Below are 27,096 nucleotides of genomic sequence, written 5' to 3' on the forward strand. Positions count from 1 at the left end.
ATGGAAATTAAGCAAGCTGGCAGGGTTCTGACAATTCCTTGCACAGCTGGGAGAACCCATTGCCACTGATTCTGTGAGGAACTGCTTAAAAGCTGCAATTCTGACAACTGGCGAGTGCCTGTGGGCCACAGTCTGTGACAGAGGGTATTGGTACTTTCTCAGATTTTTGCTGCCTCCCTCTTCCTGTGCAGCTCTGGACTCTGTTTCCAGTCGAGGTGGTGGCACAGAGCCCAGATGTGCTCTGGGGCCTATGTGCCTACAGCAGTGGCCCCTGGGCCCACGGCGCCTTTGTTTAACCGGCACTCACCGGGGCAGGCAGGGCTTTAAGACCCCCTTCCTGTGGTCCAGGAAGAGCCATTTCTGCCCTGAAGTAGGCAGCTGCGGGTGCGGTTTTCATTTGCCAAGGCGCAAGCGGCTCCCAGGACTGAACCGAGCCGAGTGAACGTCTCCCCAGTCCGGCACCGGCCGTGACCGTCAGCACGAGCCGGTTCGGTCCCAGCCGTCTCCTTCTTAGAGGCTGCCCGCCCTGCCCTCGCCCAGCCGTCGGGGCCCGGGGACGGCCTAAGGCCGGCGAGCCGAGGCAAGTCGCGGCGGCACCGCCTCACCGCTGCCCGCCTCGCGGGCGCCATGACGTCACGTGCGGAGAGGCAAGGGGCGGGACTCCGACGCTGCCGGCCGAGGCTAGGCAGGCACTTCCGCCTCGGTAGTCCCGGCTGCGCGGGGAGCCAGGTGCGCGACCTTGCGCCGCTACTTCCGCCTCAGTAGGTGTCATGGCGGCGGGGCGGGCGGCTCACGTGACGGCGCCCGGCCCGGCCCGGTCTCGCGCGCAGCTCTCGCGGTGCCTCGCCGCCCCCCCCGCCCGCGTCCCCCTCTCGCCCTGGCCGCTCGCGCAGCTGCTCGGCTCTCGCTATATAAAGGGGCGAAGCGGGCAGAGCGGGCGGCTGGCGGCGGCGGCTGCAGCCCCAGGGCCGGCGAGCGAGGCCGGGCCAGGCCGCGGGGCTGCCCGTGAGCCGGGGCGGGACGCGCGGGCTCTGGGGGGACGCAGCCGGGCAGGTTTATTGTTTTAGGGGCGACTCCCCCCCCCACGGTTGGGGGCGTCCCGGGGGGCTCGGGACATGGCGAGCTCGACTAACACAAACCCCGTGGTAAGGACCGGGTCGGGGGGCGAGGGGGGCCCCGGGGGCAGCGCGGGCGGAGGGGGCCGGCGGGGCCCGCCGCCCCCTCCCCCGCACTCCCTTCCCTCCCGCCGCCCGCCTCGAGCGGTCCCGGCCCCCTCCCCCCGGCGGGAAGGGGGGGCGCGGGGCAGCCTCCCCCCGCGGCGGGGAGCCAACTTGTGGCGTCCGGCGCCGTCCGCCTCGGCGGCGGGGAGAGAGCGGAGCCGGGGGCGGCGGGAACGGGGCGGCGGGAGTGGGGGCGCGGGGCGGCGGCCCGGGGGCGGCGGGGTGGCCCAGCGGGCGGCGGAGCCCCGCGGGGGGAGGCTGGGGCCGCGCCGCCGCCCGCGGGCCGGGGGTCCGGCGGGGAGGGGAAGGGCGGGCTGGCGGGCGGGGGGGAGCCGCCCGGGGACGGGGCGAGAGCCGGAGCGCGGGCGCTGCCGCCCGCCCCGCCGCCGTCCCGGGGCGAGGGGAAGCGGCGCCCGAACCAGGTTTCGTTTTTGTGGTGTCGGTGGCGGCGAAGCCCGCCCGGGCTCCGCTGGAGCCATTTTATGTTGCTTTATAAGAAGGAGACGATGGTTGAAAAGCACTTCTCCCCGCCCGGCCGGGTCGGCTAAGCCGGGCGAAAGCCCTCAACTTCTCTCCGGCGAGCGAGGCAGTATTTATTTTAAAAAGAGCAGAAAAAAACCCCCGAACCCTCTCCCCCCTGTTCCCTTCTCGTGCTTTCTGCACCTTGGCGGGTGGCTTGCTGCTGCACTTGTACTCACGGAGGTTTGCAACAAGCAGTCACACAAACCTGCGCAGCCACCGAGCCCCCTCCCCGCCGCCGCCGCTCTCCGCTCCCCCGCTGCGCGCCCCCCGGCCGCGACCCCCGCCCCGAAGCGCTGGAGGAGACAAACCCGGCGTCCCGGCGGCGGGCTCGGCCCCCTTGTTTGTGGCTCTCAGATCCATCATGGCTTCCCCCTGCCTTTCTGCCTCCCTGCTCCTTGTGTTCCTCCTCCCTGTGGCTGCCCTGTTTATATAGCGCTATTGCCGCTCTCTAATATAGACTCTGCGAGGATGGGAAGGTGCTTTCCAGCCCCACGTCACCGCCTCTCCATTTAAACACCACATCAGCCTTTAAATAGGGAGCGAGCCGCGGAGCGCGGGCGGGGAGGTGCATGCGTCCGCGGCGGAGGCTGGGGGACGGGCGGCTTGTGCCTCGCATCCCTGCCGGGCTCTCGCCTGCTTCCCCTTCCCTCCGCGCCGCCCGTCCCCGTCGCCACCGGCCTGCGGAGCGGGGGTGCTTTCTGCGGGGGGGGGGGTGTGTCTCCTAGCTGGTGTAAATGGAGCTTCCCTTGCTTTTACGCATTGCACAAAAGCAGTTTTCCTCCTCTCCTGCATTTGAAACTGGTTTACCTTTTCCTTTTTTTTTTTCCTTTGTGTGTGTGTTTCGCTTTTTGGTGGTTTTTTTTTGTTAGCTTGTTTAATATGTCCCTAGCATGCAGCTAGCGCACGTTCCTGTGCTCCCGTAAGCTCTTTGAAGTAGTTTTTCTGCTGGGTGGGGAAAGTTGAGTTTAAACGGTTCTTAACCAGTACCTCAGGAGGAGACGTGGTACTTATTTTGCGGCGCTTTGCCAAGGTCTGACTACAGCTGTCCCCTAAAAGTAATGTTTAATATTAAAGCTTTGTGTATGGGTCATGGGCTGCAGATAACTACTCAATGATTTCTGTTCCTTTCTGGTCGCTAAAGTGTACAAATACTTTATTACAGTCCAGGCAGAGCAAAGGTCTTCGAATTTTCACGAATATTTGGTTTAAATTACAATACTTGGTATACTGCAAAACAGTATACAAAAGCAAATGCAAAGCATCCTGGTTTTCCTTTCCAAATCTGAAATTTTACAGACCTGCCTGTGAGTCAGGGTCATGCAATTGCAAAGTAGCATCGTTGCTTTGATATTTTGTCAGGCTCTGTATCGCAAAGTTTTAGGGCAGTAGTCAGCCGTTAGATGCAGGGCAGTTACTCAGTAGGATGTATATCGAATGTGTGTGATCTGAATCTGTTGTTCTTCTGTTTATAAACTTATGTCCTTATTTTTCGATTGCAAGAAAAGGATCTGTATAGTAAATTAGAGGGTTTACTTCTCTTTTTCAACCAAGTTAGTACTGCATAGCAAAATATAGATATATTCAATAATCTCCAGAGTACTTGTAAATATGTTTGATTCAACAATTTACTACGACGTGCTTTCTCTTGGCTGTATTTCTGTACTGGCATAACTTCTGTAAAGTTCTCTTGGAAGGTGCCTGTGTTTGAACATTATGTTTGGAATAGCAAAAGCCAAACTTAAAATGAGCCTACTTCAAGTAGGTATGCTTTAGGCTGGTTTTCAATTAAGTAGCAGAACCTTGCAATGGTGCATAGTCAACTTTGTCAAATTCAGGTCTCATTCAATAGCAAGGGTAGCGATGCTCACCCTAGGATTACCAAAGATGAATAGGAACATTCTGAAGTACTGAAACCAGGTGATAACTTCAGGAAGTTAGACTTTGAGCCTAATGTGTCAATAGTGTCGTGTCAGCATCTGATCAAATCGGAATTGCTAGAAATCTGTTCTTCCCAGTAAAGGACAAATATAAGATGTTAGGAGTTAGATGCAGTGTAAGATTGTGTAGGTTACAAAGGTAATTTATTTGTAAAAGTCCGCAATGACAAATTCTAATAAATACAATATAGATTATATGTGTTACTTCTTTTTATGCACGTCTGAGGTAATTGTGACTAAAATTAGTTACCTTTACAGTATGCTCTTCTAGCTGTCCTGTAGCTAACTTCCATCTGTATCTGCACAGAGAGGAGAAAGATAGCGACATTTTGGGGATAGCTGCCCAGGCAACCAGGAACAAATTGCTGTCAAATGCTCGAAGTGTGCTGTGTATCTCTCTCCATAATGTGTTGGTTATTGGAAACCCAAACTGCTGAAATCGCAAGTGTTATGATAATAATTACAAAGAGATGCAGGTTTTGTACCGTTGAAGCTTGAAGGAATGTACGAAGTGTAAGCCCCCAAAGGCATGTGGCATTTCTTAAAATAGCTTGCTGGTTGCTCCTCGGATTTGGAGTGTGTGTGCGTGTGTAGCAGTCTTGCCATACTCGGAGTTTTCTTTACAAGATGCACAGAGAAAGTGAAATATAATCATTTCCTTATGTACCCAGAGGGGAGAGTACTAGATTTCAAATATTTTCTATGTGTTTGTGGTTGTATCTAATAAATCAGGAATTTTAATTGTTGTCTTTAATCTATAGTAAGTGTTTGGAATAGTGTTTATTGAAGAGTGATTTGAGTATTTTGCTCTTAAAAGAGCTTGAAGTTTACAGCAGTGTACTCTTTATGAGGGAGGCACTTTAATATAAACCAGATGAAAGCATGAGTATTTTAATAGCAGTCTTTTAAGTTTCCGATGTTCTCATTGCTTTCTCTGACCGAATGCAAAAATACATGGGAAGGCTGAACTCACCTGCTATCCCATCTTTAAACTTGTTCAGTAATTGTGTTCCCATGTTCAGTTTTTGAGTACAGAGTGTATGAAAATAATTTTGTCATTCAACTCTAGAGTCTTAGGTGGTTTGTATAAACAGCTTGAGCATCATATAAATAATGCTTAAAGCCAATGCTTAGTGTGTATCTAAACCAATACTGTGTGCTTCCTTTTAAAGACCATGTCTTAAGGCTGTCTTGTAATTTTACTTGCTGAATTTGCCGCTGTTGAGGTTAGGAAAAGAGCGTTTTGTGATATTTTTCAAAATTCTGCTATGGATGGCTCTTGAAGACATTGCATCCATCTGTGCTGGGTGCTCAGTAGGTGTGTACACAAGAGAATGTTTTGAACAGGACAGGATTTTTCTGAGCGTTATGTAAATGTGTAGGTAAAATCAGATGCTGTTTCATTATAAGCGTGCAGATACTTTCCTTTCTGTTCCCTTCCTTGTACTCATACAGCCACGAGTGTATCGTATATTGTGATACTGCATGATTAGAACAGCGTCCAAAAATTCTGACCCATCTGGAGATCCAGTGCACTCATGTGGCTCATGCAGAGAGAAACGTGCATGTACAAACTGCTCGTGGGTTTGTTAACCTGCCTGTGGGTTTGTTAACCTGCCTTGCCCTAGGCTCACCGCACGCCTGTGGTGCTGTTGTCTTTTGGGGGGCTTAACCACTTGCTTGGGCTTTGGAAGTTGTGCAGAAGGATGCTGTGTCAATGGCAGAGTCAAGATCTGTGCTCTTAACCTGCCGTTCTGCTCTCTTGCTAAACTAATGCTGGACACTAGAAACCACTATCCTGGTCTTTGATTTTGTTCAAAAAGGAAACATTCCCAAGTAGACTGTTGGGCTGTAGAGCTTTATAGTCTGAGGGAACTTTGTAAATAAACCTTACAAAAATGCCCAGCTGTAGAGATAGGAGGAGGTAACTGCTGGTGGAAATTATTAGGGCCTGTTTGTGTAAAACCTGTTTTATTAGAAAAGTGGACCCAATAGATGATATAAGGAGAGCAGGATTTAAGGAGAAAATGCAGTCTTCATCCTGCAGGAATTTTAACTGTAATTTCAGACATACAGGTAGTTCTCTTGACTTAAGTAAAGCAACACATGCCTGAGGTTAAGCATGTTTATTTGCAGAATGTGGTTTTGGCATTAAGAAACAGATGCTTTTAATACAATAAGGAACAATATACAGAATAGGTTAAGTAGCTCTTCTGTGCTAGCTGAATCGTATAAGCTTTATGCAATTTGTTTAATTATAGAAATAATAGGACTTAATGTTATTAAATAGAATGTCTTTTTGCATCTGCTGTGAATTAAATCTAAGTGGAAAAATAATCCTGTTAATGATGCTTAGTATTTCTAAGTTATTCACTATGCAGATTTAAAATACGAGCATTCAAGAGTAGTCTGGCTTTAAAGTCTGTTTCAAACGTCTCTATAAGCACAATTAATGCTGTACTTGAAGCCTGGATACATGAGCATGCAGTCCTGTTTTGAAAGAAAAAAAAATTTGCAAGCAGTCTGTTACATTTTGTTTCTTTCAGAGAGTTAAGTTTTGGACATAGGTACTGTGATGGTAGTGTTTAAGGATGGCAAACTAACCCTGTTACTTGAGGTCAGAAATTTTTTTAGAGAGACAAATAACAAAAGGACAAATTCTAACATTTCAGCTCCTTGATTTGCAGCAGCATGTTTTAAGGCTGAAAAGTGGCAAACTGATGAAATGTAAAATGAAGAAAAAAATAGGATGCTGATAGCATACCATTTGCCAAAATTATTGACATATGGTCAATAACACAGTGGTATGTTGGGTTTTGTTGGGTTTGTGTGGGGTTTGTTTTTTTTTTTCCTTCTCTTTTTTGTTATGATTGTTGTTTGGTTGGGTTTTATGTAAGAAAAATCACTTGAGTATGCCCCAGTGTGGGGTTTGTTTTAAACACTAAGGACATAAACCATCAGACTGCTTAGTTCTTAGTTCCAGGCTTCCAAATAGGTTCTTTCCTCCCCTTGTAATATCAATGCATTTCTTTAAGGTTCTTAGTTTGGTTTTGTGTTTGTTTTTTTCTTTAACATTTAAAAGCAAAGATATTAAACTTCTTTTTGTGCTTATTGGGCACTCAGCTTTTTCCTGGACTAGTAAATCATGTTCTATTCCCCCTCCATTCTTCCATAACATAGGCATAACAATTCTGTAACATATGTGCAATATAATCTTTAGCATATCTGTAACAAATTCAACACTTCTGGGATGAGTTAAGCAACTGCATATGTATAAAATAAATGTTTCAAGTGCATGCAGTAAATTTGTGTAGTTCCAGCACTGCTGGTCTAACTGTATGTGCCTGGTGCAGGTTTTCTGCATGTGTGTTGGAGGCACAAGCCCTCCTGGGGAGCCAAACCCACTGCACGAGTACAGAATGATTGTTTTGCATATATACAACATATCTGACATGTGTGGCATCGTTCGGGATTTATTGCTTAAGGAAGTTAAAGAACGGGGTAGAGGAAGATGTCAGCTTACAGAAAGTTGTAGCTATCTTCTGTTCAACTTAAAAAATGTTCTACCCCTAGCCCAAGGAACAGCCTTGGTCAGTGAAGTATATGTGTGGTTCACAGGCTGCAGATTGATCAACCCTAATTCAGAGCTTGTAGTGCTACCTTGCAGTTAGCTAGCACAGATGTTTAAACTCAACCAAAGTACCGTTGAAGTTCACACATATGTTTAGGTCCAAGCTGTGCTGTTTAAAAGGTACAGCACATGCATAGTACAATTATTCTATGGTGCTATGAATTAAATTTTGTGCTTTAATTGATATAGTTAAGTATTTATATTCTCTTTTTGAAATTGTACCTACATTTTAAAATTCACAAAATGACTGAGGTTGGAAGGGACCTCTGGAGGTCATCTTGCAACCCCCCTGCACAAGAGGGCCACCTATAGCTGTCTGCTCAGGACCATGTACAGAAGGCTTTTGAGTGTCTCCAAGGATGGAGACTCCACAACTTCTTTTGGCAACCTAAAGTGAATTGACAATTCACTTTACCATTGATAGTTTAGGCATGAAATCAGTGTAATAGAATAATAATGTATTTGTAGTATTTCCCCTTGAAAAATTTCTAATGTAAAAACATAGTACTGATTGAAAACAGAAGTCTGTCTAGCCTAATATCCTGTCTTCAATAGTTTCTGTAAACAGATGTGTAAGGAAGAACAGGACATTCACATGAATGCTTCCAGTTTTCTGAGTCTTCAACATTTTTCAGCTCGGGATCATTCTGACCCGTATTTGGTTCCCATTGAACTAGCAAGCACTGACAAGTTTCTTTTCTCTGTGTTTATCTAATATCCTTTTGAACTTTTAACATTCTTTGACATGAATATTTTGCACACATGCAAATATTTTTGCATATTCACTACATACATTGGCAATCAGGAAACAAGTTTAGTGAATGGAAAACAATCTCCTTTTCTCTGTTTTGAATTACACTCCTCATGGCTTGAAAGCTCCCGTGCCATAGCTAGATCACAAAAGATACTGATACCCCTCCCTCTTCACCTTGTTTAAGCTGTTCTTGCTGATTTATACCACCTTGGGTTTAGTCACTTGGGAACATGCAGTGTATTCTGTAATGCAGTTTTCAGAGTTTTTTTGGGGGGGGGGGAAATCTTATTTTAACACCAAGGTGATAAATGCCTTTCAAAACAATGCTGACTAGTTACTTTTTTTTTTTAAAGCCTAAATTGTACAGGTCTGTGATTGAAGATGTCATCAATGATGTCAGAGAAGTTTTTCTGGATGAAGGAGTGGATGAACAAGTTCTTATGGAACTGAAAACAGTAAGTTGCACCGATGCAGCAATTGGTTTTCAGATCTGTGTACTTTTGTACACAGTAAAAATACTATTTTTTAGTTAGCTAAGCATTGCATTAATTTGCATATCTGTAGCCCTGTATCATTTGAATTACACTGCTCTGTAGAGAGATCTGATTACCTTGTTTACTTTCCCTAATCTGGCATGGCACTTGACATAAACTAACAGCAAGAATCCAAATTCACAGTGTTATTTCAGTCCCTGAAACATTGTATCTTTTAAAAAAGAAAGGAGAGAATATGTTTATTTTAGAGGCAAACAATTCTTAGGGTTTCTCTGTGGGGAAAAATAAAATGTCTGCTCTGATTGATGTTTTTGTCATACTGAAGGAGATGCACTGTTGGATACATTGTCAGATTTTTGCCTATATGGTTTATGGTTTGCAGAAGTTACTATTTTTGGGGGGTGTTACAAAATGAATTGCACTGTGTGCATCACGCTTTTCTGAAGCTCTCAGATTCAGAATTGCTTTACATACAGTGGGTTTGAACTGTTACCAAGGGTCCAAAAGAAAGGCAGGATGTTCACCTGAGCTGTAGTGGGTCTCCTCTGTCTGTCTTCAAATTCTTCCTGAGTGAAAGAAGCCCTCCAAAAGGGAAGAGAAAAGACAGAGGAAAAAAAAAAAAATAAAAGGAAACTGGAAAAGTAGGTGCCTGCTTATCTCAGTCTGTTTCTTCAGAAAGAAGGATGTCGCACACTCTCAGTATTTTTAAAGTACTAAAACATGGATGGTTTAGGAAGGGAACTTTGGGTTTTTCTAGACAGAAACAGATGAAGACTTCTTTGCATGAAACCATGACCTGGCTTGGTGTAAGCACGGATTGAGCGCTACAAGAAAAGCACATTGGTGTTTGTGTTACAGACATGTTCTGCAAATGATCTTAGAAAAAATTGGATGAGGAAAGAGACAAGAAGGGAAGTGGAAGTATTGAAGAGGAAGGCTTAGGCAGCCCTAAGGAAGATTTGAAATCAGGGGGGGTCCTGTGCGCCTGTAGTCTTTTTGACTCCGATGTCATATGGAATACTTGCGTTGCTATCTTTTTGCAGGAGGTGCTTTTTTTGCATCTGTGGCTTTTCTTGGGAGACATGTCAACTGACATCAAGAACTGATTGGTTGGAGAAATGGAGTTTGATACTGTGGTAGAATCTGTGCAAATGCTTGTACAGAGGCATTATCTTAGGTCTGTTGGTAGTTTCTGTTGAAGTATGTTATGAGGCAGTAGTCTTCAACTTTTATTGAGGAGTTCCAAGAAGAAATGGCTTGAGGAAAGCTGTAATAAATATTATACTGATTAAAGAGTTAAGAAAGAAGGTAGCGAAGTGAAAACTTGAAGGCTAATTTAAAGTTACCAGTTTATCTCTATTCATGCTTCTACTAGGGTTGTTATGAATCTTCCACACTTGGAAGAAAGAATGAATGTCAAAGCTTAAGCTTGGACTGACAATTCCTAAGGGGTATTTAATTCCTCTTCTTAAAATATTACCTGTGTGGAGTTAGCTCTTCAGCCTGTATTTGCCCAAGGGCTTTTTGGCTAAGTAGACTGCACGAGATAAACAGTGAAAACAAATTCAGTTTCGTAGTACTGTCTTTAAATTGCTACAAATCCTGTTGAGTCAAAATCGTACACGGAGATTTCTCTTTCCTTTTCCAAACTAGCTGTGGGAGAACAAGCTGATGCAGTCCAAGGCTGTAGATGGCTTCCATTCAGAAGAGCAGCAGCTTTTGTTGCAGGTGCAACAGCAGCAGCAGCAACAGCAGCAACAGCAGCATCATCATCACCACCATCATACACAACCTCAGCCGCAACAGACTGTGCAACAGCAGTCTCAGCCACAACAGGTCCTTATTCCAGCGTCTCAGCAAGGTCAGACTTACTCTCTAATCTCTCTGGCAAAAGACTCCTTAGCATATTGTAAATCTAGGGCAGGATGTTTATATGATGGATAACTTTGTGTCTTTATGTTAAACTTTGTCTCTACTTGTCTCTATTTAATGGGTCGAGAGAGCTGTCTTGGCAAAAAATATCTCAGTATTTGTGTTAGTCATATTCTTCAGAAGATTTTGGAAAAGCTGAATTCTTCTCTTGGTCTTCTACTACATAAGTTATGTTTTCAGAATACGTGGCTTTTAGATTCTGTCAAAAATCCATTAGCAGCTCTGTAATTTCAAGCCAATATACATATCAAGTTGACAATTTAATTGTGAGGTAGTAATGTCATAAGGAGCAAATTAATTAAAAAATATATCCTTGTTTAGCATAAGTGGATGCTAGGATGTGAAAAATACTTGTATAACTATCTGAGTATATATATGAGATGTTTTTTCATGTTAGAACAAGTTTCAAGTGAAAAGCATAATGGTTGAGTATTTTTGTGGTCTTCAAGATTGCACACTGTTGTAGGTGTGGGTGTTCAAGGTATATTTTAGTTAGCCATAACAGTATTGTTTCTTGTAATTATTGACTTGTGTATTCTGCATTAATAATTTAAGGAAAACGTTTTCACCAATTACAATTTCATTTGAAAATTAAGATAAATACTACTGGATTTTACTGCATGTGTGCTGTGTAAACAAATCTGCCATCTATGAAATGCTTGAGTTTTCAGTATGGTATTAAAATGTGGCATAAAATATTTATCTGTGGTAGTCAGAGACTTCAGTCTTTTTATCAGATTTCATGCATCAGAACCTATGTTGTCATAGGCACAAAAAATAGCTGTGAGTTGATTGCCCACCTCCCAAAACCCAACCACCATATATTCAGAACAGAGAATTAGTGTGACAGGAACCTGTTGTTGGTTTTTTTTTCCCTTAGTGTCTTTTTTGGGGTTTGTTTGTTTTTAATTCTTATAGTACTTTATATTTTGGCCAGACATATATCATGAATAAATTCAGATAAAATCAATTTTGAGATTAAGACCCCTAAATACATGTGACTTCAAATGATCCAGGTGTCTTAGCTCAAGTTACAGTCAGCAGAGCCTGAAGAGTCTACTCACCAAGACCTCTAGTGGCCCCTTACCTGAATAGCTGTGACTCTACTGACCAGGTTTCCCTCCGCTAATGTGGAGGTCCCTCCTCCCGTTTGTGACTTAGGGTAGAATAAGATCCTGCCTTTAGTAATACACTTAAAATTCATTTATTGTTGCCCAGTGTTGTGGCTTATGTCCAAATGACAGCGTGGAGGCTAAATGAAATTAGGTTATCAAAGTACTTTAATCACAGACATGCAATTTTATGAATAACTTGACTTTCCTGTTCCATGGGGGAGATGATATATGACATGGTGCAGTCCCAGAGGGAGATCAGGTTGATCGGCATTGTGATTCCTGCTGTCCTGTCTGTGGTCCTGGCACAAGGTCATGAGATTTCTTTGGGCTCTTTGGACCTCCCTGGGTTCCGTGAACGTTGGAGAGCAACCTCAGATCTTGGTGCAAGATTGTTGAGCTTCCCTCCCCAGAATCTTTTCCAGAAACATTCAGTTATTCCCAGTGTTCTTAAGTGTCCTTAGTTATAGGATTGGATGGAGAATATCTTGTCCATGATTAGTTTGTTCACATTGCTCTTTCACTTTCCAATTTGCTGTCACTGACATTGGCACTGGCAACCTGCTTGTTTCATAGACTTGGGCACTTTTGCACTTGTAGATGATCACCAGGTTATTTGCATAGTTTAGCTATCTGTTGCCTTTAGCACTCAACTATTTTGTTGTTTGGGGCAGGTGGTTGATCATATTTCATTTGCTTCTGCTACATTAGAAAGACAGCGAAGATCACTAGCTTATACTAATAGCTATGCTAACTAGACCGAACTCAAACTCACTGCTGCATCCTGTTAACATACCCTTCATCTTGCAACAATCCTTGCTTAAGTCTGTTTTAAGAGTTAACTACTGATGTCAGCTGATGGGTTTGGAGAACTCTGATACTAGACATAAGCAAGTTTACCAAAATTTCACTAATATCTTTAATTTCAGAAATGTATTTTAAATCTTGCTTTACCTAGGGTCAGAATAGGTAACTGAAGCACTTGAAATAGGATGTGTAAAGCCAAAATAGTCATACCACCTCTCAGAACTGCTGTGGTATATTGTCTTGAGAGTAAAACTTCGTAAGATCAGAGACTGCTCAGTAGCTGTTTTTGTTCTGAAGCTCAGCTGATGTTTGGGTGATGTTCTTTCTAAGTTATTCTGGCTTGGATGTTATTTTGGGCAGACTGCATAGTATTCATGAAACGCTATTTTTTTGTTTCTAGCACCTCAGCAGCAGGTTATTGTGCCAGATTCCAAACTGATACCACACATGAATGCATCAGGCATGGTAAGAAAAGTTTATGCATGTATACACTGTCATTATGTAAGTTGTTCAGATTGAAACAGTAAACACAACTCTGGTATTAGTCATCAGATGCTTGAAAGTAATTTAGGACACACTGGTAAAGCTGTCTGCCGTCTTTCTGAGTTTTGCTGCTGCACTGACAATTTAGGAGCAGTAATCCAGGACTTCAGTTGTGGTAACAAATCTAGGACTTACCTTGATCCTCTGCTTTAAATGTTGTTAACCAAAACTTTTTTTTAATCAGAAATTGGAGCACTGTTGGTATGAATCTGCATGATATGCTTGTCATATACCAACACAACCCTATTAACTGATACAAGCATATTGTCTTTGCTAGATGCAGGGAAAAAACATTAACTACTCTGAAACTTAAACTTATATCAAATGAGAGATTATTTAGCAATTCACATCGATCTTTTCTGGTCACACTGTTTTGATTCACTAATGTTATAATAGCATATAAAACTGAGTCTGGTCATTTACCCTTTTCTTGCAGTTTTTATCTCTAGAGATTAATTTTGATTATCTTGCTTAAAACGTCTTGGCTTAATTAAAAAAAAATGCTTGGAAAGTGATGAAAACAACAGCTAATACAAGTTAAATATATCTACTAAGACCAGAATTCATCACATTCTTAACACTTATGGTAAAAGCACATGAAACAAAGTTTCACAATTAGTCAAAGCTGCAGTAGCTTGCTTAGCCTTCACTTCTCCATTACCTGCTGACGTTATTATAGAAAAGAACCTGAACTTCATTACTCAAATAGCATGGTCTACCCAGAGGCCAAGAGCACATTAACATCTACGTTCTTCTTGCATGTTTTACAACCATTTCAGTGTGATTGGTAACTTCCGAAGTTCAACAGTTAAACATTTCTGAGTATGCCATGCTTTTAAAACTCCACTGCTGTCAATATGTAGATGAATTGTATAGCACAGAAGACTGCTGTTCAGTAAATAGTTACAAAATTGATTTGGTATTATTGTGTGTGTTTATTAGAAGCATTTAAGTTGGTATTGGAATCTGTAATGCCTTCTAAGGACCTGACAGACCTTGAATACCTTGGAAGGCAGACACTAATGAGAGTTTATTCATCTGCCTTTGTCTGGGACATGAGGATGCAAAACTCTTCAGTTTTGCTTAGTAATCTCTAATTTTGGCAGCTGTAACTACTATATTGGCCAGCCAATATGGGGAGGTCATGTTTCTTATAAACAGGAAGTATATACTCTACCCAGTAATAAAGTTTAAATCCTTTCAGTAGCAAAGGGTAATAGCCCATGGCTCCTTTATAGTGGGGAAGGGGAGGCTTTCCCATAGGCAGCTGAAGTGAGACCCTTGAAATGGAGAAGTCCATCTCCCTCCACGTGTTAAGGACTCAATGCAGATTTTTGTGTTTGAAGCTCCCATGACTGTGTTGGAATTCAGTTTCCTTGTAAGTTCAAATCATTACCCATTGAGAGTCTTTGGCTTTCTCTTCTAACCAGCTGTCTTGAGAGAAAAATTTAGTCATTCCGTGAACAGTCAGTATACTGTATGTGTATATTCGCTTAAGAGAGCTGTGTTATGTGGGACTTGAAATGTAAATCATTTACAGAATGAAGAAAAGTGCAAACCTGATTACTACTCCTTGTGAAAACAAGGCAGGCAAACATGATCATTGCTTCAGTACCTTATGTTTTTTTCAGATTTGTAGGCCCGTATCTTTAGCTGCTTTGAAAAATTGTGGGTAAAATTGCCACATGAGCAATGCAGTGTTGTACTCTATTAGCACATCAGCAGAGAAGAAAAAAAAATCTGCTGAGCTTGCATACAAACCAAGAAACCATGTGGAGCTGGGTTAGGGTGCGATGCTTTTAATGATTCTTGCTTCAGTCTCTTCCTGTTAAGGAAGAAGGAAAATAATTTTTATATGTAGCATAACGTACAGTTAATTAATGCCTACATTTCAATAGCTGCAGAAACTTATGTGCAAACATTGTAAACAGCAATAAAAAGGTACATATTTTCAGGCAATATATTGTGAGATGAAACACTAGCAATAACATCTGTGGTTAAAAAGCTTTTCTTGTATTTCAGAGTGCTGCAGCCACTGCAGCTACATTGGCTCTCCCTGCTGGCGTTACTCCTGTTCAGCAGATACTTACAAATTCAGGTAACTGTCTTAACATTAGAGATCAAACAGTGGTTTTGAGGGTGTCTGGGAGGGAGCAATTCTGGGTTTTACTCCCTGCTATATATCGTTAAAAAGCAGAACCTGGGAATTCCCTTACAAGGTAGTGCAGTCTCTTCACTAGACTCCTAGATTTTTGCTCAGTGACTTGATAGTCTTATGAACCTTGTGGTGCTGACCTAACAGTGGTGTGGGTTAGATTCTGTGCAAATTTTCCCGACTTTTTAGAGAAGTGCATGAAGCAGGAAGGCAGGCATTGCTGTCTCTTCCCTTTACATGTTTCTGAGCTTTGTGCAGCACAGTTTGAGCACAGATACTAGACTGGGCTAGACTGAAAGAGCAGGATCACTTCACTTGTGACTTCAGATGAGGAATGTCTTAAGATTTCTCATACCTGCTAAGCACACACAGTGGAATTTCTAATTTTGCTGGCAATGCTAATTTTATTTTAGATTTATCATTTTTAAATATTGTGATGCTGTACATTTAGAACATAAGATAAACTTTACTTTTATGAACGGCGTATCTGATGCTTCATGTACTTTCATATTATGCTGATTTTATAAGCTTGATTCTAGATCTAGTCTGTGTGGACAGTAAAGGAAGGTCTGAGAGCGCTCATTTTCTTGCTGGTTTTGCAAGAAAATTCATCTAGTCTGCTCAGAATCACCTGGGACTTAACCTTCCTGCTTTAAACATTTGAATGTTTAATGGATGTGTAGTTGAAATAAAATTTAGATGTGCTTCCTTAAAAATTGGAAAGATTTGAATTTCTAGAACAGCTACACATTTATGTTTTGACATAGCATAGAATAATCAGCAGCTCAAGTTTTTACTTTTGTTATGGTCATAATTTTTTTTTTCCCCCCTCAGTTGCAAATATTTATAGTATGTTTTTTTTAAACAAAGGGCTAGGGTAGTCCCATCTTTCAGATATACTTAGTTATATCAGTAAATAGATAAATAATAAAGAGCTTTGCATTTTGCTGTGGAGGAAGAACAAGAAATAAAATCAGTCTTCGAGGGAAGTGTATGAGGTTCAGGATTATGTAATTTAATTTCTTCTTCTCCTCCATCTGTCTGATTAGAAATGCAAAAAAAAAAAAAGTTGGAATATATCTAAGCTCTTGCATTTCAGAGTTGGAGGCCATCTCCAAATGTGTGTGAGTCTGATGTATATTGTAAATGAGGAAAGGTATAAACTGATAAAGCTATACAATAATAAAAGAAAATCAAGTACAGGCATTATGGGAACAGAAAGGAGAGGTGGATAATAAGTATAGGGATAGATTTTTCCAAAAGCCAACTGCACAATAATATTGCAAAGAAAGTTATGCAAAGAAGAATTTTTTGTAATATGGTAACCAGAGGGAAAAGAATCTGAGGAAAGGATGTCATCTGACAGGACCCTGGAAGTACCACAGTGTTAGCAGTGGATAAAATTTTTGTGATGTGAATACCTGTATTCCTATTTTGATTTATGTTCTTTTGTCTTTCTATCTGTAAAATCTATCTGTTGAAACATGAGATATGTTCATAAGTGGGAGCTAATATTTAAAATATTGTGCTGCATTAAAGGATTAGACTTTGGCTTGCATATGTAAATTTATTTTTGGATTGCATACCTCACAATTGTATTTAGATGGTAAACAACCCTATTAGTTCTTCATTTCTGACACAGCTGCTATAGCATAGTATCTTTTCACTGGTGAAAGTGAAGCATAAATGCTCTCTTTTAATTGTCACTGGTGTTATTCCAGGAAACAAGCTTCTAAACTAAGTTTATTTTAAAAGTGAATTTCTACATTTCATTGATTTGATACTTGTTTTATTACAGGCCAGATCCTCCAAGTAGTTAGAACTGCAAATGGAGCTCAGTATATCATTCAACCACAGCAGCCAGTTGTTCTACAGCAGCAGGTCATACCGCAAATGCAGCCTGGTGGAGTACAAGCACCTGTTATACAGCAGGTAAAGAAAAATTTTTTAATAGGTACACTTGGAAGAAAAAAATTATAGTAATTACTTGCATTTTTGTGAGCAAATTGAAATTGTATATTTAAAAAAAAAAGAATTGTATGTTTTTAAAAAATGAACAATTTGGAAATGTCGTTTCCAATGTCACTTCTATTCTTGCCAAATTCTGACTGACTGCAGTTTAAAATTTCTTTTCTATGTCCTCTGATGACAGTTATATTATGTGCATAATCCTAGTCTACATCCTTTTAAAAATGTGTTTATCTGTTAGAACTATTCTGTGTCACATAACATATAGAAGAAAATACCTAAAACAAACACACATACACCCCTTAGTTATTTTAGTAGTGAATACAGTATGTTTTAGCAGGATTTTTGTTCAGCTACAAGATCAACTGTGTGTCCAGACTGTGTAAGCATTGAATTTAGCATTGTGTCACAGTTCTGCAGTTCAAGCATGAAAAACAATTTGTAGAGAGTTTAAAGTTAAATGTTTTATAGAGAGGGTTTATAATTAATCTTTTACTTGAAATTAAACATTCCTCTGCTGTGCTTGGAGCTCAGGTGTGGCAGTAGTGCTAGCATTTTAGAATGGAAAGACAGTAGGTTTTCTTAGATTTAGCAATGCAAAATGCAGAAAATGAACATGGAGTAGTGAAATAGGTAATTTAACCTTCAATAACATAACTTATCTGATATAGGTGGAATATTTGTAACTTTTATTTCTGTAATTAGTGCAAGTCAGATTGATATGCTTTAATTGTTTTGTGATGTGGTAGTCAGTTACGTTAGCAGCCACAGTACTTGCAATGATATTCCATCAGGTTTTGGCTCCTATCCCTGGAGGGATTTCCCAGCAGACAGGAGTGATTATTCAGCCTCAGCAGATCCTGTTTACAGGAAATAAAACACAAGTCATACCTACAACAGTGGCTGCCCCTACACCAGCTCAAGCACAGATTCCTGCAGCTGGTCAGCAGCAACCACAACAACAACAGGCACAACCACAAGCACCACTTGTTCTCCAAGTTGATGGAGCAGGGGATACATCGTCTGAAGAAGAGGAAGATGAAGAAGAAGATTATGATGATGATGAAGAGGAAGACAAAGAAAAAGATGGAGGTGAAGATGGCCAAGTAGAAGAGGTAAGCGTAACGCTATTGCAGAAGACTGGAGCATGCTTGTGTTTAATTTTTTTTTCAATATTTGAAAGAAAACTATATGCTTCAAATAATATTATATTCCAGGAATTTTGAGAATATAACTTTTATCCTTGTACTTCAAGTTCTTTATTTCCCATATTGAAGTTGTGGAAACTGTGTGTATTGCCAAAGCACCTTGAAATGCAGCTGGGGGAGGCAGGGGACACAGCAAAAACTGTTAGTTGTCCCGAATGCCCTTTTAAAAACTTAAGCAGTAATATTTCTGATGTTATGGAGAGGTTAGCCATGAAATTATGAAATTTTAATAAGCAAACAGAAATAGTCAACTCCACTTGGGACTGAGTGCATACAAAAGCAAGGTGTTAGGAAGATTGACAAAAAGGAGAGCATGTATTTAGTTCACTGAGGGGACCAACAGAGATGGTCTGACCTGTATCTCACTGACTGGTTTTTTGCCTTCTGTTACACTAGAACAAGCCTGATAACTCCAATTTGATTATAAAGCACCTTCTAGAAACACATCTGACCTTGATTTAACAAAACCAGGAGTGAATATTCTTCATAACTTCTTGCATTCTTAAGAATATGTGCTTAATTTAGGTTTTGAATTTGCTTGCTTTTGGACTTGAGCCAGTTCTGACTAAGTTTTGGTGTGGTGCACCAAAAAGCCCCACAAGAACAAGAAATTAAAAAAGAAAGGGGGGAGGGATATTAATAAGCTAAAAGTACTGTTATTTCAGTCTCTGACAGGAATAATAGAATCAATTAGATCAGAAAAGACTTTTAAGATCATCAAGTCCAACCATTAATCTATCACTGCCAAGTCCACCACTAAACCGTGTCCCTGAGCATCACATCTGCACGTCTTTTAAATACCTCCAGGGATGGTGACTCAACCAGTTCCTGGGGCAGCCTGTTCCAATGCATGACAACCCTTTTGGTCAAGAATTTTTTCCTAATATCCAATTTAAACCTCCCCTGACACAACTTGAGGTCATTTCCTCTTGTCCTATCACTAGTTACTTGGGAGAAGAGACTGATACCCACCTCACTACAACCGCCTTCCAGGTAATTGTGGAGAGTGATAAGGTCTCCCCTTGGCCTCCTTTTCTCTAGGCTAAATGACTCCAGTTCCCTCAGCTGCTCCTCATAAGACTTGTGCTCTAGACCCTTCATGAGCTTCGTTGCCCTTTTTTGGACATGCTCCAGTATCTCAATGTCTTTCTTGTAGTGAGGGGCCCAAAACTGACCAGAGTGTTCAAGGTGTGGCCTCAACAGTGCCGAGTACAGGGGGACAATCACTTCCCTACTCCTGCTGGCCACACTCTCTTGATACAAGCCAGGATGCTATTACCCTCAAGCAGATCAACACTCCTGCCCAACTCGGTGTCATCTGCAAACTTACAGAGGGTGCACTTGATCTCCTCATCCAGATCATTGATAAAGATACTAAACAGAACTGACACCAATACTGAGCCCTGGGGAATACCACTTGTGACCAGCTGCCAACCGGATTCCATTCACTGCAACTCTTTGGGCCTGGCCATCCAGCCAGTTTTTTACCCAGCGAAGAGTACACCCGTCCAAGCCATGAGCAGCCTGCTTCTCCAGGAGAATGCTGTGGGAAACAGTGTCAAAGGCTTTACTAAAGTCTAGGTAGACAACATCTGCAGCCTTTGCCTCATCCACTAAGTTGGTCACCTTGTCATAGAAGGAGATGAGCTTAGTCAAGCAGGACCTGCCTTTCATAAACCCTTGCTGACTGGGCCTGGTCGCCTGGTTGTCCTGTATGTGCTGTGTGATGGCACTCAGCATAATTTGCTCCATTAACTTTCCCTGGCACCGAGGTCAGGCTGACAGGCCTGTAGTTCCCCATATTCTCCTTGTAGATGGGGGTCACATTTGTGAACTTCCAGTCAGCTGGGACCTCCTTGGTTAGCCACGGCTGCTGATAAATGATTGGAAGTGGCTTGGTGAGCACTTCTGCCAGCTCCCTCAGTACCCTTGGGTGGATTCCATCTGGTCCCATAGACTTGTGTGTGTCTAAGTGGTGTAGCAGGTGGCTAACCATTTCCCCTTGGATTATGGGTGCTTCATTCTGCTCCTCGTCCCTTGTCTTGCAGTTCAGGAGGCTGGGTACCTGGAGAACAACTGGTCTTACTATTAAAGACTGTGGCAAATATGGCATTAAGTACCTCAGCCTCTCCCTCGTTCTTTGTCACTATGTTTCCCCTCACATCCAATAAAGGATGAAGATTCTCCTTAGCCCTCCTTTTGTTGCTAATGTATTAATAGAAACATTTTTTATTGTCTTATATGGCAGTAGCCAGATTAAATTCTAGTTAGGCTTTGGCCCTTCTAATTTTCATGACATCTTTGTAGCCCTCCTGAGTTGCCTGCCCCTTCTTCCAAAGGTCATAAACGCTCCCTTTTTTCCTAAGTTCCAGCCAAAGCTCTGTTCAGCCAGGCCAATCTTCTTCCCCGTCGGCTCATCTTTGGGCACATGGGGACAGCCTGCTCCTGAACCTTTAAGATTTCCTTCTTGAAGAATGTCCAGCCTTCCTGGACTCCAAGGAAAGTTGGTACTCCCTAAATCTATCCCTAAAATGCATTTTGAACTGTCGTATCACTTCAGCAGTTGTCTGCAGCCTTTCCGTTTATTTTAAGCTTCCATTTAAAATGCCGTTATGAGGAGCTTATGTAGCATTTCACAGTCTGTATCCTCCATGCAGTATATGCAGGTAAAACTTCTAATTTTTATCAGGGAGTTAAATGAGGTTATCTGTAGTACATCCACAGTGGTGTCTAACAGCATATTTCTGTTGCAACCTACAGGTTGGGTTCACATCGCTTTTCTATTATATTGATCAGGATTGATGTCAGTTTGAATGTTTTAATAGTTGCCTTATTAAATATAGGTCATCATGCTTAAATACTAAGTGTTCTTCAATAGTGCCTTAATGCTAGCATTCTTGTGGAAATTTTTTTATATTGCAAGACTTCATTTTTGGCATGCCAGAGGTGACTGTTATTTTTGCTCCCTTTGTTCATCAGCAGTTACTTAATGAGTGGACCATTTCCTCAAAGCTTTTGAAGTCACTTAAATATAGCAATACTTTTGAAGGAGTTAGGACCTCTAGTACACCTTTTTCTTCTCTCACTAGCTCTCCCTCATTTAGCTTATATATTTGTGAGTAGGTGGGAAGACGGAGATTATACAGAAGACTTCAGAAATGGTGTTTTGCATTTATTAGAGGTTGTTTACATGAGGGAAAAAACCCCCAAATTTCTGTTTGAATAGACCGTTAGCAGAAAAAGTTAAAAATAAAAGTAATTTTTAAGAGACATGAAAATACTTTCTAGAAGGTCTGGAGAAGTTATTTTGTATGTGTCTATGCAAGATCATCTTAAAGCATCTTTTGTTCCCCTCCTGTAAAATCTTTCTGCGTGTGTTGAGGTCTGTTTCTGTTTGTGGTACATCAAACATGAATAAGTGATGGAGTATCTATTTCTAATGGCACATAGGGAGTGATGTGACTAACATCACCTTTTCACTACTTAGATGCTTTAGAAAAATGAAAATCTGTATAATGATAAATTTTTTGTAAAGACAAATTGCAAGCCCTAGAACATATACAGTAAAGGAGCAGGAATGGTTGTGGTGACAAAAGGCTGCAGTGCCCAGAATCTGGCCTGGACACTGAAGTTCCAGACTAAAATTGGTAAGGACTTCTCAGGATTGAGGGCAAGAAGGAAGCGTACTGTGCATCAGCCCTCTGCTGGAAGGCCTAATATTCCCTTCCTCAAATGCATTTTAGGTCCTGTAGTTCATCGACAGATTGTAGCCTCATGTGAGTAATCGAAGTAACAGCTCTGATCTTACTAGACAGCATAACTTTTTGTGTTTTTTTCTTTCAGGAACCTCTTAACAGCGAAGATGATGTGAGTGATGAGGAAGGGCAAGAACTGTTCGATACGGAAAATGTTGTTGTGTGCCAGTATGATAAGGTAACTTCTATAGAACAGAATCCAAGAATTCTACTTTTGCTCTTCTTCCTATGAAGTCATAGTTTTTAAGTAATATCTTTGTGACTGTTAAGTACAGGTAGATCTGTAAAGATTATTATGTGCATGTTAATGTAAGAATTAGATGTTGTTTGTTTTTAAAACAGGTTTGTACTAAACTTGATAATGAGTAAAGCTTAGAAAAATTTGCCTGCATTTTCTTTTTTTTTCATCATGTCTTTTTATGACCTTTAACAAAAAGGTCAGTCCTCTGGGATCAGGAGAAGTGAACTATTGTAAGTAAGTTTGTACATTTGCTGTGGCCAGGAATGGAAGAAGTATCTGTTATGATTTAGACTCGTGGAATACTGTTCCTTGATCACTAAAAACATCTCTTCTTGACTGAGTAGTTATCAGAGGAGAAGGTTCTTTCTGTGCTGTGCATTCTTTACCAAAATGGCAATGTGGAATGTTTTTGTTTATTTTGCTTTAAATTCTGCTGAAGTGTCTTGCCTCCTCTACAGTGACTAATTTCTTCTTACGTATTTTCCCTGGAATATGCAAGGATTCATCCATGTCTGGAATTGTTTTAAGTATGTGCAGAGGATATCAGACATCTTTTTACTGAGGTTGTATGCAGAAAGATTATTCAATGTAGATTTTCTTTCTTTTCTCCTACATTAGATTAATTGGACTACAATGAATAAGGATCCTTTTCAAAGCAGAAAAAAAGCTGTAAGATTGCTGACTAAAAATCCCTACATTGTGAAAAATGGTTTGGTTAGAAAATCTTTAGTTGTGCCCAGACTGTGCTAAAACTTGTCATCAGATTCAAGAGAGAATTTAAGATGGAGGAAAGTGGTATCTGTATCTATGTCCCAGCCATCTGTCTCCTCCAGGCTGTAATTCAAAATTGTTAGTTTCGAGGCAGTTCATAAGGACAGTGAGGGATCTCAGAATAGCAGTCAGAAAAACTCGTTGGCTGCTGCTAAAGCTGAGCAACAGGAACTACCCTGAAATCCTCACCCTTTCAAGTTAAGAATGTGGACTCAGTAGGGAACAGTGTCCATCGTTAATCTGTAGTGCCACGTGCTCTGAAAGGACTTAATCACTTATCAAACAATTGTTGTTCAGTTTGTCTCTAAAATACACAGGATCAGCTCAGTTGTTCTGAGCAGAGTTCCCTCTTGCAGTGTCCTGCATCAGCTGCTGGTGGGTGCCTCGGGAACAATGAGACAAGGACAAACAGGTAACAATGCTCATGTAGAGCATTTTACCATCCTTCTTGTGAACTGTCTCTTGAGGACAGGTAACGGCTTTGTATCAAATGACCAGCAGAGGATTTTTTTCCTTAATTTGTCATTTTGTAATTAATTTGATTATTTTGTGAATCCTTGTAAACTTTGTCTTATGACAAGAAGTTTCATAAATTATGTGATATGTGGAGAATTACCCAGTTTTTAACCCATTAGTTTCATATGATACCTCCCAGTTCTTTATTTAGAAGAGTATTTTCTTCTTTGCTTTTTTGGGGCCTTTTATGTTGTTGCAGACCATCATAACCCAGTCATCTCTTTGAAATGAGAACTACACTTTGCTTGGTTGTTATTTGTACAGCTGACCAAATATTTGATTATTCTTACTTTCATTCTCCTGATCTGTTTTATTCTTCTATATCTTATTTGATACAGGTAGATAAGGTTGAGGGAGGATCAGTGCTATTCATAACACAGATGAACCTTCACTTTATTAAGTGGTGTAGCAATGTTCTGCAGTAGTTCCATATCTGCTTTTGACCCCACTGAGCACAGAACTGATGTTCTCATGGAAAAGTCTTAGAGCATTGGGATTTCATTCCTGACTTGTAATTGTCAACTCAAACACATAATTTTTTCTATCCATGTAAGTTGGAATTGTTTTTTCCATCGTCACTACCTTCATATACATTGAGTTACACCGTTGTTTTATTACACAATGAGTTAGGGCAGTAACATTGTTCTGCAGCTCTTCAGTAACGGTTCTTTTATATCATCAGTGACGTTTTGTCATTTTCCAGATGATTGGTGAATTCTTAAACCATGCAGATTCCAGCAGCACAAATCTCTTCTGGAATGATCTTGTTTCACTGTAAAAACAGTGTTCTTACCCTTGTTTTCCCACCTTTATTCAGTTATTTATTCATCTGAGGACCTCCCTTTTTGCCTCATGGCAGCTCAGATACTTGTGATGAGGGATTTTTGTTGAACACCGTTTAGGAAGGCAAGCAGAGTATATACGCCAGATCTTTCCTTCTTCATTTATTTGCTGTTGCCATTGACTTACTAGCTTAAAGTGAGCACAGACCAAACAATAGTACTAAGAATTGATTGAGCGCTATGGTCATATCTGTTCTGGTGCTACTTTACTCTTTGTTTCTACAGCACTAACAGTATATGGTATTTTCTGTCCTTGATGGAAATTTAAAAATTGCAATTGTTTTCTTGTCTTTATGCCTTTTGTAAAATTTTCTTAACTTTTTTTAGATTGCCTGATTAGATTTTTATGTTTTATCTTCAAAAGTTTATGAAAACCTTTTCCCTTTTGGACAGCATTTCAGCTTTCTGAAAGATCGTTGGTTTCTCTGAATATCTTGTTGCCCTGTTGCTTAATTGTACTGGTGGCCTTTTGCTTTTTCTGATGCCCTTTTTGATAAATGACAGGTATTTATCTGCTCTGTGCTTACAATATGTGGTGGGGTTTTTTGTTTGGTTGTGTTTTTGGTGGGATTTTTTGTTTGTTTGGTTGGGTTTTCTTATCTTTTTGCAAACTTTACTCTTCTACCTTTAGACTGAATTTTGTTCAGTTTCCCTTAGTTTTAAATTAAGCATAATATAAATTTAGTTAAACACTCTTCTAGTGGATTTATTGACTTCATATTACCCCTGGGAAAATGTTTGTCTTAGGTAGTTGCTGTTAGTTCTGGTGATATTTTGTAACTCAAGCCCTGCACGCTGTCTTGAGCCAGGAGAAAGGTTGTGTGTTTTCGGGGTTCCTTACTTAGCTGCTTCCTGAAGTAGGATTTTTGACTATACAGTGTCTAAAACAGCCTCAGTGCTGCACATTGATGTTTACTCAGTAGGCATAAGATAATTGAAGTCTTTCAGTACTGCAACTGTTTCTTGTCCTTGTATCTTCTCTGACCTCCTTCACCATAATGGTCAACCTGCTTCCTGTAGGCAGGTAGTATTTGTTCGGGAATCGTCACGAAGAAAGAAGAGTTACTTTTGTATGGAATGTTTTTGTCAACAGAATATGAATAAAACTGTTGTTTAAGTTTTTGTCTTATCCTGTGTCAACAGGAATATCCATTGTAACCTGAGGATCCATTATGTCACAGACTCCCATAATATGGACTCTCTTGGGAGCAAGAACAGAATGAATGTCTTAATTTTTTTTTTTTTTTTTCCCCTGTCCTAGTATTTCTTTGGTTGGTGCAAATAGCTGGACTGATCTCACAGCTTAATCTTACTTTTTTTCTTTTTCTTTTTTTTTTTTTTTTTTTTTTTAAAAACAAAGCCTTAAAAGGGCCAATATTTTAATGGGAAGACTGTGGGTTAAAGTTGAAGCTTCATGCCATCTTCCCCAATACTGGAGGTTACTTTTCTCACTTGACATTTTACGATGAGAATTGGAATGTAAATCATATGTAATGACTCACCAGTGAGGAGAACTTACAGAACGTAAGACAAGCACATATATTCTATATCAGCTTGTGTATTTTGTACCATAGAGATCTGCAGACTGAAAACCTTGCAAAAAAAAAAAATCCACTAGCCTTTTAACCAAAACTTAACTTTTGGAAACCCAGAGTCTAACACTAGAAGTAGAAAATTGAATGGGCTTGTTATCTATCTATACTCAACATAATCAAACTAGTTTTCATGCAGAATGGAGTTTAGACAAGAGGTGCAAATAATAAAACTTAGTGTTTGACCCTTTCAGGGCTGGTTTAAAATGTTAGCCTTTGTGTTACAGTGGTTGAAATGGGGATTTCTGGTTTTGAAGTGGAGTTTCATGGCTGTGGTAATCAAAGATAATTTCATCAAATTAAAGCAGCACTGGTGGATATATCTCTTTTCAAACAGCGTCTAAAAGTGTGCTGTATGGCTTGGGTTTTGGAATGCCTCTGTGCTTGCATAATTTTGTGACAGTTGCTGTCCCTGGCTTAAGAAATGAAAACAGAAAATGCTGCTGTATGCATAATTAGTTTTTGGTTTTCATTGCTAAATGCAGAATTGATTTTCAAGCTATTTGTAATAATTTAGTAATGTATGTCTAATAGTTATTTTCATTTTTTCTTGCCCTTATAATGTATATAATGTATTTGTGCATTATTATCTATTTTTGATGCAGAGTAATAGTTCAACTTTTTTCCCTGTTTTTAGATTCATAGAAGTAAAAACAAATGGAAATTTCATCTCAAAGATGGCATCATGAATCTTAACGGAAGAGATTATGTATTTTCCAAAGCCATTGGGGATGCAGAATGGTGAAGTTTTAAAAGACAAAACAAAAAACTCCCTGTAAAAGGAAAAAAAAATCAAAAGCAGGAAAGGTTGAGACTTGGACGTATACTCCAATCAAAACGTGTATCTGCACATCAGAAATAAACAATAAACAAAAGTATTGGAACAAAGGTAAAATGTGGCAACAAAGACACTACTTCAGATGAGCAAGCCATGGACTGTAGCAGCTATAGCATTGTCTGGGAGCTGGTTTTGTGTGTTAGGAATACCTTTATTATCAATTCTACATACAGGTACCTACAGCTGGTATTTAGCATGTAAGGCTTTGTTCCCCCCCCTTCTTCCCCTGATTTAAGATTTTAAAATACTTCTTCCATT

At 40.8% G+C, this 27,096-nt stretch overlaps 1 protein-coding gene across 2 annotated transcripts; it reads left to right on the forward strand.

Moving 5' to 3' along the window:
* Positions 1–1,115: 1,115 nt before the first annotated feature.
* On the forward strand, positions 1,116–26,798 carry GTF2A1 (general transcription factor IIA subunit 1; the record flags this gene model as incomplete). Of its 2 annotated transcripts, XM_082001063.1 has the most annotated exons (9): positions 1,116–1,145; positions 8,418–8,519; positions 10,212–10,419; positions 12,810–12,874; positions 14,975–15,050; positions 16,906–17,039; positions 17,870–18,190; positions 22,127–22,216; positions 26,638–26,798. In XM_082001063.1, the coding sequence occupies 9 exons, from the start codon at positions 1,116–1,118 to the stop codon at positions 26,743–26,745; spliced, it is 1,134 nt and encodes a 377-aa protein (XP_081857189.1). In that variant the 3' UTR covers positions 26,746–26,798. The 2 variants fall into 2 exon arrangements, with proteins under 2 accessions (XP_081857189.1, XP_081857188.1); XM_082001062.1 differs by lacking the exon at positions 1,116–1,145 and having other exon boundaries at positions 8,278–8,519.
* Positions 26,799–27,096: the final 298 nt, after the last annotated feature.

The sequence above is a fragment of the Phaethon aethereus genome (genome assembly GCF_964289735.1).
Source record: "Phaethon aethereus genome assembly, chromosome: 5".
Classification (NCBI taxonomy): Eukaryota; Metazoa; Chordata; class Aves; order Phaethontiformes; family Phaethontidae; genus Phaethon; species Phaethon aethereus.